We start from the raw sequence: 15059 nt of genomic DNA, 5'->3' as shown, positions 1-15059 counted from the left end.
AAAACAAATGCCAATTTTTCATGTATGTTAGTTATTAACATGAAGTAGTCAAACAATCAAATAATCATAAAACAATAAATAAACACACCTGTGTCATCTAGAGTTGGTTGAATGGACATATGTGCAAGCTCCGTCCGTAAAGCTTCCATTTCTTCAACTGTTAAGTATAGTGGTGATTCCTCCAGTACCCAATTAGAGTGGTCCTCAAATGTTTCAAAATTTATTGGATCATAATTTTGATGCTTCAATCGACTCCTACGTTTATTAAATTTCCCAATTTTCAAAATTAGAAAATACTTGGAGAAATAATTATATAAAAAAATACTCAATAATACCTTTGTGCTAGCCTCAAGTTATAACGAACATAGACAAGATCATTAAGCTTTTGATGCTCTAATCTATTTCTCTTATTCGAATGAATGTGTTCAAATGTGCTCCAATTGCGTTCACAACCCGAAGCACTACAAGTTTGACTTAAAACACGAATAGCCAATTTTTGCAAATTTGGTGCACCACATCCATAAGATTCCCACCATTGATCTAGAATATTGCATGTGATAAATTAGTATTAATATTATTCAACAATAATAACAATTAATGCTCATCAATAAATAAAGATATAAACCATAAATTTTACCTGGCATCACGATATTCCGTTCACGTTTAGCAGATGGCCTTCCAAAATCTAACTCAACATTTTTGAATATTCTCATCTCACTTGTCAACTTAGAATTTAAATCAGGATTCCCATAAGCATATCTCTCAATGACATCCAAAAGGCCTGATGTTGTGAATTTATGTTTTTCAAATTCTTCATTATTGAAACGACAACCTGGATTCAACCAATAACCAGCGGCATGAAGATTTTTGCGAAGCTGTGAATTCCAACGACTATCTAAGTTGGTCAAGCAAGGCTCCACCTTCTTCTTATTTCTTTGAAATCTCCTAATCATCGCCTCTTTAGCTTTAAATATAGCTTGATAAAGAAAACCCATGGCGGGTTTGTCTTCACTATCAACAATACGCAACACACGAATAAGTGGCACAGTAAGCTTCACAATATCAGCTTCACAATATCAGCACATTGTTTCCAAAAATTAGAATCTAAAACTTGTTCCACAAATTTTTTTGCCTTGGCCTGTTTAGAATAAGCTGAGCTTGTCCAATCTCTAGAAGTTACCGTAGCCCTTAATGCATCCTTTTGAGCCAATATGCTATGTAAGGCAATAAAATTAGTGGCAAAGCGAGTCGGAGCTGGACGAAGTATTTCCCTTCCACCTGTATATTTTCTCATCAAATGCAATGGATGACAATGATTATAGATGTATTTGGTAATTTTGGCAGCATGAGACACAACAACACTTACTTCCTCTAACTTTCCAAAGTCATGTAACATCAAATTTATACAATGAGCAGCACAAGGAGACCAAAATATAGTAGGAAACTCAGCCTCCAATAACCTCCCAGTAGCAACATAATTTGCAGCATTATCAGTCACAATCTGAACAACATTTTCAGGGCCAACATCTAACACCACATCTCTAAAAAGCTTATACAATAAATCTGCAATTTTTGAAGCATTAGAAGCATCAACCGACTTCAGAAAAATAGTTCCTTTTGGGCAATAAACTAGAAAATGGATAAGAGTTCTCCTACAACGATCAGTCCACCCATCTGCCATAATAGTACATCCTGTTTGCTTCCAAACAGTGCGATAACTCTTAACAAGTTTCTTGACTTCGCCAACCCACTTATTCAACAAATGACCACGAACTCTGTAAAAGTTTGGACCTTTATACCTTGGACCCATGCTACAAATAACATCAATCATTGGCTGGTAATATGATGAATTAACAGCATTAAATGGCACACCAGCATCAATCATCCATTTGGAATTGCGATGTCACACTTCTCCATTACTTCTTTACTCTGCAACACACTTTTAATGCCAGGTTAAGCTCCAGGAGTTGTTCTAGAGGATTAATATTCTTCCCCTTTTGAGATGTAGAAGGAGCTTTTCTTGATGGATTTTCTAGTACTTCATCAACTGTTAGCACTTGATGTTCATCAGATGGATTACTGTCTTGATATTCCTCTTGAACTTTTCTTTTTTTGTTCCTGCATTCATCAATATTTTGCTTCATTTGAAAACGAATATCTACCGAAACCTTCTTGCATTGTTCAACTTGCCCTTTTTCTCCGGCCAAGTGGGTTTTAAGCCAATTGATGCCACCTCCCCTAATTATCTTATCACAATAAAGACACACTAGAACAACTTTTCCATTCTCTTCAACAAGTTGTTTACAGTGTGCCCAACTTGGACCAGTTTTTCCCTGTGTTGATTTCTTTGAGATGAATGTTGAGATGAAATTTCTTGTGAGATTGGTGCTTCAATTTGAGTAGAAGACATCTCTAGCTTTAATAAAATAAAAAATTCCTGCAATAATTACAAGTTATTTGATATTGGTAAATTCAAATATGCTGATTAGAGAAAAATGCATGTATGAATTGAATTGAATTTAATAAAATAATACCATTTACAATGAGAAGTCAAGTCTGTTATAACTAACATCCAGTAATGATGTTATGGCTATACCATTTAATGAATTGAATTCTTGCATTTATTTCAAAAGTTGGGGACCAGGCTTATGAAACAGATATGAACCCCAGCTTTGGGTTAGGTAAATGCATAGTTTCTCACAAGTTTAAGTGAATTCAGGGATGTAATTAGTAAATTTCCACATAGACTTTTAGGATACATTGGTAATCCTCCTAAAAGATACCCAGAGGATGTGAGGAGCAATATGTAATATAAATATTCTAGTTAGGTTTTCCATTGTCTTACTTATTTACCTTCCTTTAAAAAAAAATTAAGTCTTCTCGTCCCCTTCTGTACTCCTCTACTACTCCCTAATAAAATTTGTATTCTTTTTGTGGAAAAAGATATTCCAAAACCCATTCAGAATCAGAACTTTACATGATGGGGAAGGTAATAGGGTAACTTTCCCTCCAGGAGACATAGATGGCAGATGATTTTGTCTCCAATGGAAAAGGTAGGGATGTAAATATACCAAGTGGACTACCAAATGCCTACGGCCTAGCTTGACCTAGTAAGTTTAGTAAAATAAAGCATAGGCCTACTTTTCAAAGGCCAACCATTCAATTCAATCTCAAGTGAAGCAAAAAAAAAATCCATATAAATATCAGACAACATTATTGTAAGTTATAAATAAAGTAGTCCTGATGTTGAATATTGTAATAGAACTGCACCACTACCCATTCATTGGGAGATAGAGGGAGAGAATTTGCCATTGCTCATTGCTCGTGCAAAATAAAGTTGGTCTCTTAACCACCAAAAAAACTAAAAGGCAGTAGCATAAATATCAAGTTTAACATTCTCTGCCCATGTAACAGCACACAACCAAATATTTCAAGAACTAATATAACTAATAAACCTATGTTAGAAAGGTCCAAGGTTTCTAAAGGCAGTAATTTAACAAAAAAAGTGTCATATTTCTTAGAATTGATTAGGATAGTTTCTTTTTCCTCTTAATTAGAATTGATTTAGTTTCCTTATTTCACTCACATGCAGTATGTACATATGGTGTAATCTATCATTGTTGGAATGCAATTCAATAGAAAGTAATTATTGCTTTTTGTACATAGATACATCTTGGATGGCAGTAAAAAACAAAAAGAAGTAAAGAACAATATTCTTTATTCGGTACATCCACTTTCTTTGGATGGAAAATAATCTAACAAACAAAAAATAAACAATGTAAATAATAATTAATAAAAAATTAACAATAATCAACAACTTGAGTCTTGATTCTTGAAGGTTACCTGTTCACGCTTGGCTTCACGCTTCAAAAATAACAAAAAATCCCTCCCTTAAGCTTGGCTTCAAGCTTCAACTTAAACATTCCTTCAATCGATTCTCAAGGTATCATCTTCGCAACTATGGAATAATCAGATCTGTTTATGGTTCTCTTTTTCTTCTTCGGGTGGAGTAGATTTGCTTCCACTCTCTCACAGTCTCAGTCGTTCTCTGTTTTTTTTTTTGGCCTGGGTGCTTTGTTTGTGCCTTTGTGGTTTGTGATGGACAACACCAGTTCTGAGTCACTTCTCATTTGACCCAACGACGTCGTTTTTGTTTTTTTTAAAAAAATATACATGACCCAGCCGGTTCAACTAAAAACCGGTCGGGTCACCGGTTCTCTCAAAACCCGGCCTAGTCGTACCGGTTTACTCTGGGTCTGTTACATTCCCGATCCAAAGAGCTAATCGGACCGGTCAGGTGATCGGTTTACCGGGTTTCGGGTCGACCCGGCCGGTTCGGTCCGGTTTTTTCATCATTGGTTATGTTGTTCCCTCATCTATACTCTACTGATGTGTCCGCATCCAATTGGTTGCTTTTTCTGCAAAAAAGGACGTTGTACAGTGCTTTTTTTGCTCCTTCTGATTTGTGTCCTTTTTTGTCTCCCTTTGTCTTTTTCTCCTTTTTTTCTCTCCAAGTTTGCTTCCTTTCTAAATTAGGCCTATTTTAAATGGTTATTGGGCCTCCTAAAAATGAGAAATAATTTCTTAAGCCCAAAAATAATAAAAATAAACCATTTCACACTCAGATGCTACTTGTTTTCTAGAATTACGAATTGCTCTAGCCTTGTTTATCAATAATTTGTATTTAGGAGTAAAAACTGAGTTAGAGCAGCTATTTTACAATGAAAATTTGGATTTGAAGAGTAATTAACCTATCAATGGACCTCAATTTTTGAGGCCCATCAACAAGTCTTCTAGAAAGTGTAAACCTTGTCCACACATAATGATATGTCGGGCTCACCACCAAAAATCAAATAAACTCTCGCGATCAAACCAGATAAGTGAAATCGGAAGCAAACTTTGTACCTTTACCTGCTAAAAATATAAATAAGATTAGGGTGAGTTGCAATGTAACTCAATGAGTAAACTATAGTATCTATAACAAGCATGACTTGGCAACATATAAAATTAATATTTTAGTTCTAAATAATAAATATAAGTAATCCGTAAATCCTAAATCAAATTATGTGTAGCATAAATTAATATTGTACCAAAATAATATACTAATGAAATCTAACAACAAGGTTGAAAAATAAATTATCAATTCTTAAAATCTAGAAACTCATATAATATACTCAGATATAATTGCAAAATATCAATTTTGGGCCACCCTCTCGATCAGGCTCCCCACTAGACTCCCCGCCTGAAAATATAATCACAACAATACCACACTTGCATTAAATTAATAATAAGCTCCCTGCCCATAAATAAGTTATGGTGCACCAAGGCTAACATTTACTATTGTTAGCATCATTGGCGAACCCACGTTTGTACAACTGTCTGCAAGTGTAGACACAAGTTTGTTGGGGGGGGGGGGGATTTCACTTCTAGTTTTAACAAAGTGACTGCGGGGGTTTCGTTTTTTGTGACGAGGAGGTTTCATTTTTTGAATAAAATATTATTCCATTATCACAGGGGGTTTTGTTTTATAGAATAAGAGGTTTTGTATTTGAATAAGAATTTAAAAAAATAATTTGTTACTCAGTTTTTTTAATTTTATTTATTTATTTTCTTTGTATATATCTAAATTTTTTCTAATTGATTATTTCTTTTTCGTTTATTTGATTTTAAATTTATTTGGATTTGGTATTAAATGTTAACATTAACATGAACAATTATTGCAATATTCAATATATCATCATAAACAAAATTTATTTTTCTATATAATCCTAACCATCAAACATACCCGATTATATCTAAGAAACAGCTAAGCCAATTTCTCCAAGCAGGTGCCGGTTTCATTCTTATTCTCTCATTCAAAGGGTTGTCTTTCTTTCTTCACACTTTTTTTTATATTAAAAGATACAAAGTGAAGAACTTGGTATATTTTCTTGTGTCCCATATCAAAATCTTGTCTTGTTTCAAAATTTATTAACAATAACCTTAAATTACCAAATCCCTATCTCTACTATGTTCTCAGTTATTTTCTCTTATTCATTTTCAGGTTTTTGTTTGGCCAAGTGAATTTGATTGGATTTACTTCAGTTGACCCTTGATTTTAATTTAATAGGAACGTGTAAAGTTTTCAACTTTATTAGATAATCACGCAATTTGGTATTGGTGTAGAATTTTTGTTTGGTAGGAAAGGCCATTTCTCAAATGGCTTTATTGTCTGGGCCTCAAAAGGCATTTATGATTGTGTCTTCGGTCAGGTTAGCCTTTACCACACATTCACTCTAAAAATAGTAAATTAGGACTCTAAAAAATATTGGTCTTGACAACATAATTATTGTTAGAGTTATTTCAGAATTTTCAATTCTGCTAGGTGTATCTATGAATGTTTTAATCATGATTGTTTGTTGATTCTCTAATTTATTTATGTTTGATTGTAATATAGAATAACTTTGGTTGATTCTCCAAAGCTTTACTTTTGAAGTGGAAGCAAAAATTGGATCAGGATGTTGAAACATTGAGAGCACAAACAATTGTGGGTTCGTAGTAATTCGACAAGTCTCAATGAAAGGTAACTTTCTATATTTTGTATTTGTTATAACTGTTTTAATAGCAACAAACAATATAATTGATATTTACTTTTGGATTTTAGGTTGTAATTGTTTTAATAACATAATGAGTGTAATTGATTTAAGTATAATTTATGATTTGTCAGGAATACAAACTTATTTCAAACGTCTAAATCCCACAGATATAAAACCCGAATCTCAAAGTGAACAAGTTTCAAATAGTATTTCAGTTCCAATTGTCCAAGAATCCTATCAACCTCAGAGACAAAATGTTCAAATTATGGAAAATTCCGCTCAATCTCAAAGACAAAGTGTACCACCACAAGCATCTAAATTTTAAAGTTCACCACCTCAAGCAAAAGTTAATATAGAAAATCTTGAAGCGAATCCAGGTAAAAGACCTTCAATTTATTCAATGACATCAAATCCTATAAAGAGAGGATATTCACAGAGCTTATTTACTCAAGGGCCTAACTCAACCAATTCTTAAACCATTCCCTCAAACAGAAATGTATGAAAAAATCTGTATATTCAATCCTAATTGGTATGAAGATTTTGATTCTTGATTGGAGTATAGTGTATCACAAGATGCATATTTTTCTTGTATTGTTATCTATTTGATAAGCATTTGTCGGTGCGGGGTTAAAAAATTGGCATAAGAATGATAGAATCAAAGTTCAAGTTGGAGATCATAGGAGTGTTCACAATAGATGTTATCAAACTGGTCAAGATTTGATGAAGTAAAAACAATGTATTGATATTGCCTTTTCAAATATTTTTGAATAACAAAGAATTGATTATCGTATTCGACTGAAAGCTACTTTAGATTGTGTTAGATACCTACTATGAAGTGGTTAGCCTTTTTGGGGACATGATGAATCTGAAAGTTCAAATCAAAAAGGTTTATTTCTTGAAACTTAAAAGTTTTATACTAAGCCAAATAAAGATATAGTCATGTGGTCTTGCAAAATGCCCCCGATAATCACAAATTGACTTCACTAAAAATTCAAAAAAGATCTTGCTCAAGCTTGTGCTGATTTGACTGTTAAAGCAATAATTAGTGATCTCAGCAATGATTACTTTTTCTTGCTAGTTGATGAAGCTCGTGATGTTGTAATTAAAGAACAAATGACATTTGTACTTCGGTATGTAAATTGAATGTTTTATTAGCATAATTTATGTTTTAAATACTATTGCACAATCACTAAAGTAGCGATTGATGGGATATTTTCTAAACTTAGTTTAAGTTTGTCTAAATGTCGCGGTCAAGGATATGATGGTGCTAGTAATATGCTGGATGAATTCAAAAGGTCTTAAGAGTTTTATGTTGGTAGACAACAAATTCGCATTCTACATTCATTGTTTTGCTCATCAGTTACAACTGGCACTTGTGAAGGTTGCAAAACATCATAAAAAGATTCAAGAATTTTTTGACATGCTTCAAAAGATGGCTACCGTTGTGGGGGGTTCATGCAAGCAGAAGGATCAAATGAATCAATATGAGAAAATAGTTGAAAGAATTGCTCGCGAAAAAAGTTTAAATCAAGAGACAACCTTAAAGCGACCAAGAGACACTCGTTGGGGTCCCATTTTGGTATAGTAACAAGGGCCTACATCTTGGTCGCTTGCGCAGGCAAAGTAGTGAGTCTACTGAATCTGCGCTGCGATATGCAATAGTGGGTGGTTTCAGGGAGAAAAGTGTTGTGTCCCCTTAAGCTTGAGATACCAAGGTTTACAGGCGATGATGTGTTTATTTGGGTAACGAAAATTGAGCGATATGTTTTGGTTAATGACATTTCGGATCGAGAGAAAATGGACATTGTTATGGTAGTTATGGAGGGTCCTTCCTTGAATTGGTACTATTCCTACGAGCGGAGTAACCTAAATTCCTCTTGGGTGAACTTCTGAACAGATGTGATGGATTATTTTCAGCTTTAGGTAACGGGTAGTCCCTACCAATAGCAAATGAGTATGAGGCAAATCGGTAGTGTTGCAGCATATAGGGCTGAGTTCGAGAGGATGATTAGTCCCTTCCTATATGTTGATGAATTGATGCTTAAGAAGATATGGTTACACGGTATCTGTGAGAATTTCTGAATAGAGTTGATGTAGAAGAATATCGAGACTCAAACGGAGATGATGAGGGAGACCATGTTGATGGAGAAGCGAAACACATCTTGGGTAGTTGATGGGTTTGGGGTCACTATAGAAGGCAAGGGAAATAGACTAGGCCTTGTGAATCATCCCACGAAAGGATCCCAGGCTTTACCAAATGCCAGACATGTGACCACTAATGCAGCCAATACACTAGGGGCGATTCACATAATTCTGTGACCACAGGGGTAAGCGACACATGTTTTGATAGCCAGAATCATGAAAATGTTGCTAGGGAAAATGGGGAAGCTAGACCCCTAGAGAGTTATGAAAGTAACAATGCAAAGGTTGGTGAAGGAGGCTCACTCAAGCAAAGCTTTAGGATCAAATGAGAAGAGGTGTTTGTTTCAAGTGTGAGGAGCGATGGAGCCATAACTGTCGTTGTTGGGCTGCGCAACTCCAATTACTGGTAGTCAACAAAGAAAAATGAGATATTGCAAGTGAGGAGAACAAAGAACCACCAAATGAGGAACAAGGAGTTGGTGAACAGACATTGCAACTATCAATTTACAGTGTTTTCGGGCTCTCTTCGAACCAAGGTGTGAACTCCTAATTTTGTCCCAAATATTAAAAAATAAATAAATTGTGAACTTTTTTTCTTCCAAAATAAAAATAAAAATAATAGTAATTAAATACTAATTAAACAAAAAAGAAAACAAAAAAACAAAAGAAAAACAAAAAAAAGAATGAAAGTTTCTTGCTCTCATCGTGACTTCTAAGTAGAGTGTAGTCCGTTTACGTCATTATCTCTGTAGCTAGTCATATTGTCATTTCAAGAGAAAAGCTCTACACAAGAAACCGCCACTGTAAAAGGGTTCTCCACTGCACAAAGCTACTTCATTGATATGCGTTGCATACTTTGCTGAAAAGGAAGATATCAAGTAGACAACATAAGAATGGTGTAGGAGAAATTGCATTTGTGGAAGCGTATGAGACCATTGTGATTTGGATGTATATAGATCATCATGGTTTTATCATTTACCTCTTTAATGGCGCAGATGTGAGATGATGTTGTTGCTCATGCTTGAGCCCTTTGCGTCACAACACGAACTCACAAACTGTTGAGGTAAACCTTCCAAGCTATCTCTCGAGGAGAAAAGGGAAGTGTGTGGGCACTAATCAGATCTGAGCTTGCCTCTTTCTTACTAAAGACTTCAGGAGGCTGATGACTTAAGTGGTACTATTTATATGGTTCCAAGAAATCCTAGCTCATTGGGCTCTAGGTTTCTTGGGCTCTTCTCATACTAATAGCCCATTTGGGCTTTAGTAAAAGAGCAAACCCAACAATCTCCCACTTGCTCTTTTGGATACAAACTTAAGTCGAGAAACCTAAGACTATGTAACCTATAAGTCATCATCTATCTGAAAAAACATCCCATCCCTTGTCTCAAGCTAGCTTGGGGATCTACCATCTGTTATTAATCAAGAATCTTGATAATCAACGAATGATTATCTAATTCGGTGCTACTCCACTAAAAGCCCAAACTTGAACTCCAAGATTAACAACACTTATAACATAAATATGCATCGCCCCTTCGTAGAATATTTATAATTGATTGACAAGTTTTCTGTAACTCAATCAATTATTTATTCCCTTGACTATGATAGTTTCTCTAATGGATTACATACATTGGCCAGTGTCTTTTATATCCAAGTACCGAAACATATCAAGGGGACATATCCTACAAATTCCATGTTGTTTATCTCATAAATATCGATAATCAAATAATCTCACTCCCAAAATACCGAGTTATTGGCCGTCAATAGATCGAACCTCACCCGTTGGTAAATCAAAGAATGAAAACTATTTGATTACCTATTTATAATAAACTCAGGATTAAGAGCAATCACATAATTATAGTTAACTGGAGATTTGATACCTTATGATAGAAAAAACAACCTTAATCAAATCTCTCCTTGATCCTTTCAATGTGAATGTTAATTTACACCAGTATTTTACAATGATTCAGACAAAACCATTTCATAAAATATTGCAGCCTAAATAAAGTGCCCAACTTTATTTAACAACTGTGAATCTATTCATCAATTGTGAGAACCTATGATCATGTCCTCCATGAACGTATCCATATGATCATATACTCCACAATTTGATCTGGACCTTGATGTTTGTAAATAATGCGCAAAATAAATAATACCTTATTTGTAAAATTCAGAAAATGATTACATTATTTCATTGTCTTACTCCAAGAGCACAATGAACGCAATATCTCCCACTCGCTTAATGCAAGTCTGGAATCCTCCTAAGACCCAAAGAAGTAACATGCCTCTTGAACACAAGTTCAGACAAACTCTTAGTAACTGGGTCTACAAGATCCACCTCTATTCCTATCCTAGTTGAGTAAAACTCATAGCTCGAGGTTTATTTTCTTGAGTCAATATCCACTTGAAATAACTAAATTTGTGAAAACTCAGCTTTTCAAGACTCCCACTAGAATATACCAACATATAATCTCTCTTTCTCTAAAGATACTTGAGTACATGCTTAACAATAATCTTAGTGTTCCTCTAGATCCAAAATGATACCATCTCACTACTCCCGTTGCGTGACATATGTCTGGTTTAACGCCCAACATGATATGCATGAGAGTACCTTTGCCAAAACATAAGATATCCTGCTCATGCATTCTTCCTTCTCAAGAGTCTTTGGTTACTCCTTAGGAAGATGAATCCTACATCTGAAAATTATAATTCTTCTCTTAGAATTTTCATGTTGAATATTGGCAAGAGTTTTGTCAATGTAAGTAGCCTGAGGTGATGCCAACAACTTATTCTTCCGATCTCATAAGAGTTTTATATCAAAAATATAATTGGCTTCCCCAGTACTTCCATACTAAAACACTAACTTAGCCAACTCTTTATGCTTGATATTACCTCCATATTGTTTCCAATAAGGAGCATATCATCTACATAAAGTACCATAAAAACCACTGTCTTCCGTTGGATCCTTTGCATACAAATACACAACATTCATCAAGGTTCTCTCAAAATCAAAATTTTGATAACCTCATCAAAACTGATGTTCCAAGACCTGGATGCTTGCTTAAGTCTATGAAATAGACTTTCACAACTTGCATACCATGTGTTCCTACCCATTTACTATAAACCCTTTTGGTTGTTTATGTAGATATCCTGACATCCAACTCCCAAAATAAAATCTCATAATTGAGACTTATAGCAACTAAGAGAATCTGGATAGACTCAAGCACGGCGTCTGGCAAAAATTGCCTCCAAGCTAGCTTTGAAGGTTTTCACCTTCCTGTCCATCCTCTCTTTGCCTTTTATGTCCACATGCACCTTGTGGGTTTTATCCTTTTTGGTGTCTTCACTAGGACCGAACGGTGTTGAAATACAAGTATTTCATCTCATTGTTCATAACTTGAGTAAGACTTGATCAACAACATCTTCTAGTGCATTATTGTAACTAGTAGGATCAATGTCACTCAACAAGAGACAACTTAAGAGTTAACAAGGTTCTCTCCCACTATAAATGTACTGCACTAGACCTTGTGTATTTATAGGTAAAACAAAGAGTAAGCCAAATTGTGGATCTTCAATTTCTTGAGGATCCGCTTATTCTTGATATTGTTCCTCCACATGTGATACTAATATTTCTACTAGTTTCACTTATATATTATCATGTTGAATTTTCAATTACGGTTCTCTTGTTTGTTCACCTAGAGATATATCTATCCCCTTTTGAACAATCAAGGGAACAATGGAAGAAGCTTCTAGAGATTCTGGAAATTCTTGATCTAAGATAAATCTCATCAAGAATAACCTTACTTAAGAGCTTATAATTTCTCATCTAGTCCTCCTTTAAGAAAATCATGTGAGTGCTCACTTAGATTATCTTGTCCTTAAGACTAAATAAGAAATCATCCCTAGTTCTCTTAGGGTAGCCAAAAGATATGCACTCTTCCATACAAGATTCCATCTTATTTGACTGTTGTTGTAAGACGTGTGCCGTAGCACCCTAAATTCGAATATGGTTTGATCTGGGCTTGCACCCTTTCCATAATTCTTTAGGTGTCTTTACAATTGACGGAACCAAGTTAAGAAGGTACATTTTCTTCTCTTAGGCATCTCCCTTGAACAACATTGGCAAAGATGAATAACTGAACATGATCTTCACCAAGTCTAAAATGTTTGATTTTTACATACTGTAACTTCATTCAACTAACGCGTTCTTAAAGTTGACAGTTACGAAAACTATCCCCTCTTAAATCAGGTAAGACCTGAACTTACCAGACAAGTAGCCAACACTTTAGTCAGACCAAAGTGTTTTGATTTGAGCACCTACATGCTTTTCTGCCTCAGACTTAAACCTCTTGGAAATTTCCAAAAGCTTTAGACTTATGGCACACTTGGTTCATCTGTCCAAATCCAGAGTAAACATTCATATAATGAAGTACTCATCACCTCTTGTGGTCTGTACGCTAATTGGTCCACATATATGTACCAGTTCCAGTTGAATAGTTGCGCAAATCTTTTTGGCCCCTTGTAGGATTGCTTGGCCATTTTACCTTCCAAATATGACTAACATGTAGCTTTTAGTTAAAAGATTCTTGAGCTTTCAGCCCCTCTTTTAACTAAAACATGTTTCCTACTTGAGGTAATGTGACTCAATCACAAATGTCAAAGTTATGTTTCATTTGGAACTTTTATTTCTTTGGTGAAAATCCTTGTTCATCATCCTTTCCATTCAACATAATAAATTAAATGGGATATATAACTCAAGTAATAAAGACAATTTAATATACCGGAATAAAAGAAGATGAACTTCTTATTGAAACTGAGGAATTAAATTGTACTGTTAAACCATGTTTCCACAAAACAACTAACAAAAATAAAATTCCTCTTCAAATCCGGAATAAATAAACAGTCATCCAAAACTAAAGTCATAAATTATCAAAAGATAATATAACTTGTTCTACTGCTAATGCAGGCACAAGCTCCCCATCTTCAAGCTTAAAATATCTTTGTCCAATGGTAATAAGCCCTCTATGCTTGAACCACTGCAAAGAGAAACAAACATAGTTAGTGGTTCCTGAATCATAGATTCATCCACTAATTTAGCCTTTTAAATTACCCTTAGCGTTTTCTTTTCATCACCTCTGGGCAATCTTTCATTTAGTGTCCCTTCAGTCCGCACTTGAAGCACTTTCCTTTCAGCTTCTTCATTGCAACTGGTTTGACAACTGATAACCAAGTCTTTGTTCTTGTTACCACCCTTGGGTTTCCCTTTGGATTTAACAAGACACTTACCAAAACCTGCACTGACTGCATTCTGTCTAGCAGAATTGCTAGACGCAGCAAACGTGTCATTAAGAGTCTGAAGCATTTCTACTCCACTCTTAATCATGTACACTTGCTTCTGCAAGTATTTGGAAAGACTGACAATAATATAGCAGCGAACTACCATATCTGCCCTCTCCCAATCTGAGAAATGCATCTTAGTTTCCTTAGATGCATTCTCTACAGGTTGCCATGGCTTTGGTACAGTAAGGACAAATTTCATCTTTTCATGTTTAAGAACAATATCAAGGTTCCTTTTTCATTCTTCATAATTTGTACCATCTAGAGGTTTTTGACTCAAAATCATGGCTAAAGGATTGAAGGAAGTCATTTTCTGAAAAATATATAAAGTACACAATTACAAACAAATAATGCAATAAACAAATGAAGTACAAGTAGATTCTCATAACTACTCTTGTTTATTATTAACAATCCTTTAGTTTATCTTTACAAGGCTTACGACGGGCAAGATACTTGTAAAAACTAAAAATTTTATTTGGGCCTTCGGTGCCATTATTAGAGCCTCGATGAGAGGGTTAATAACTTTACCAAATTTGAATGTAATTAACCATTGTTTAATTTCAAAATTGTCTTTAGTTTCTAAATATTGCCGACGACGGGTCGTACAATATCTAACTAAAATTTTGAAATTATTAAGGTCCAATCAAATAAAATCTGATCATGCTTATCCGACGGGGCTTCACATGACCATTTTATTAATGGACCCACAAATGGAGCCCGCAGGTTTTAAAATTAAATACTTAATTTAAAACCTTCACCCATTCAATATTTTTATTTGAGAATTTTTATAAGCTCTGTTGAATTTATTGTTTAATTTCAAAATTATCTTTAATAACTTAATCTTGTCAACGTTGGGCTGTACAATACTTTATTAAAATTTTGAAATTATTAAGGCCCAATAAAATTCAATCATGCTTATCCGTTGAGGCCTCACATGATTATTTTATTGATAGACCCACAATGCGCCTCGAGGTTAAATTAATTTCTTAATTTAAATCTCTTCCCATA

General features: G+C 34.6%; 1 protein-coding gene across 1 annotated transcript; it reads right to left on the bottom strand.

Annotated features, from left to right (window-relative positions):
* Positions 1-1054: 1054 nt before the first annotated feature.
* LOC133285803 (uncharacterized) lies at positions 1055-1885 on the bottom strand. The gene has a single exon (XM_061483085.1). It carries the CDS (start codon positions 1883-1885, stop codon positions 1055-1057), a length of 831 nt encoding a protein of 276 aa, XP_061339069.1.
* Between the last annotated feature and the right edge of the window lie 13174 nt (positions 1886-15059).

This window comes from Gastrolobium bilobum, unplaced genomic scaffold (genome assembly GCF_033153095.1).
Source record: "Gastrolobium bilobum isolate Gb01-03AN ecotype WA unplaced genomic scaffold, APGP_CSIRO_Gbil_v1 utg1929, whole genome shotgun sequence".
Lineage (NCBI taxonomy): Eukaryota > Viridiplantae > Streptophyta > Magnoliopsida > Fabales > Fabaceae > Gastrolobium > Gastrolobium bilobum.
The sequence above is the reverse complement of the archived record's forward strand: the minus strand, read 5'-3'. Positions and strand labels throughout refer to the sequence as shown.

Coding starts and splice junctions, on each gene's coding strand:
- LOC133285803 (XM_061483085.1), bottom strand. CDS start 1,885: ATGATTGATGCTGGTGTGCCATTTAATGCTGTTAATTCATCATATTAC.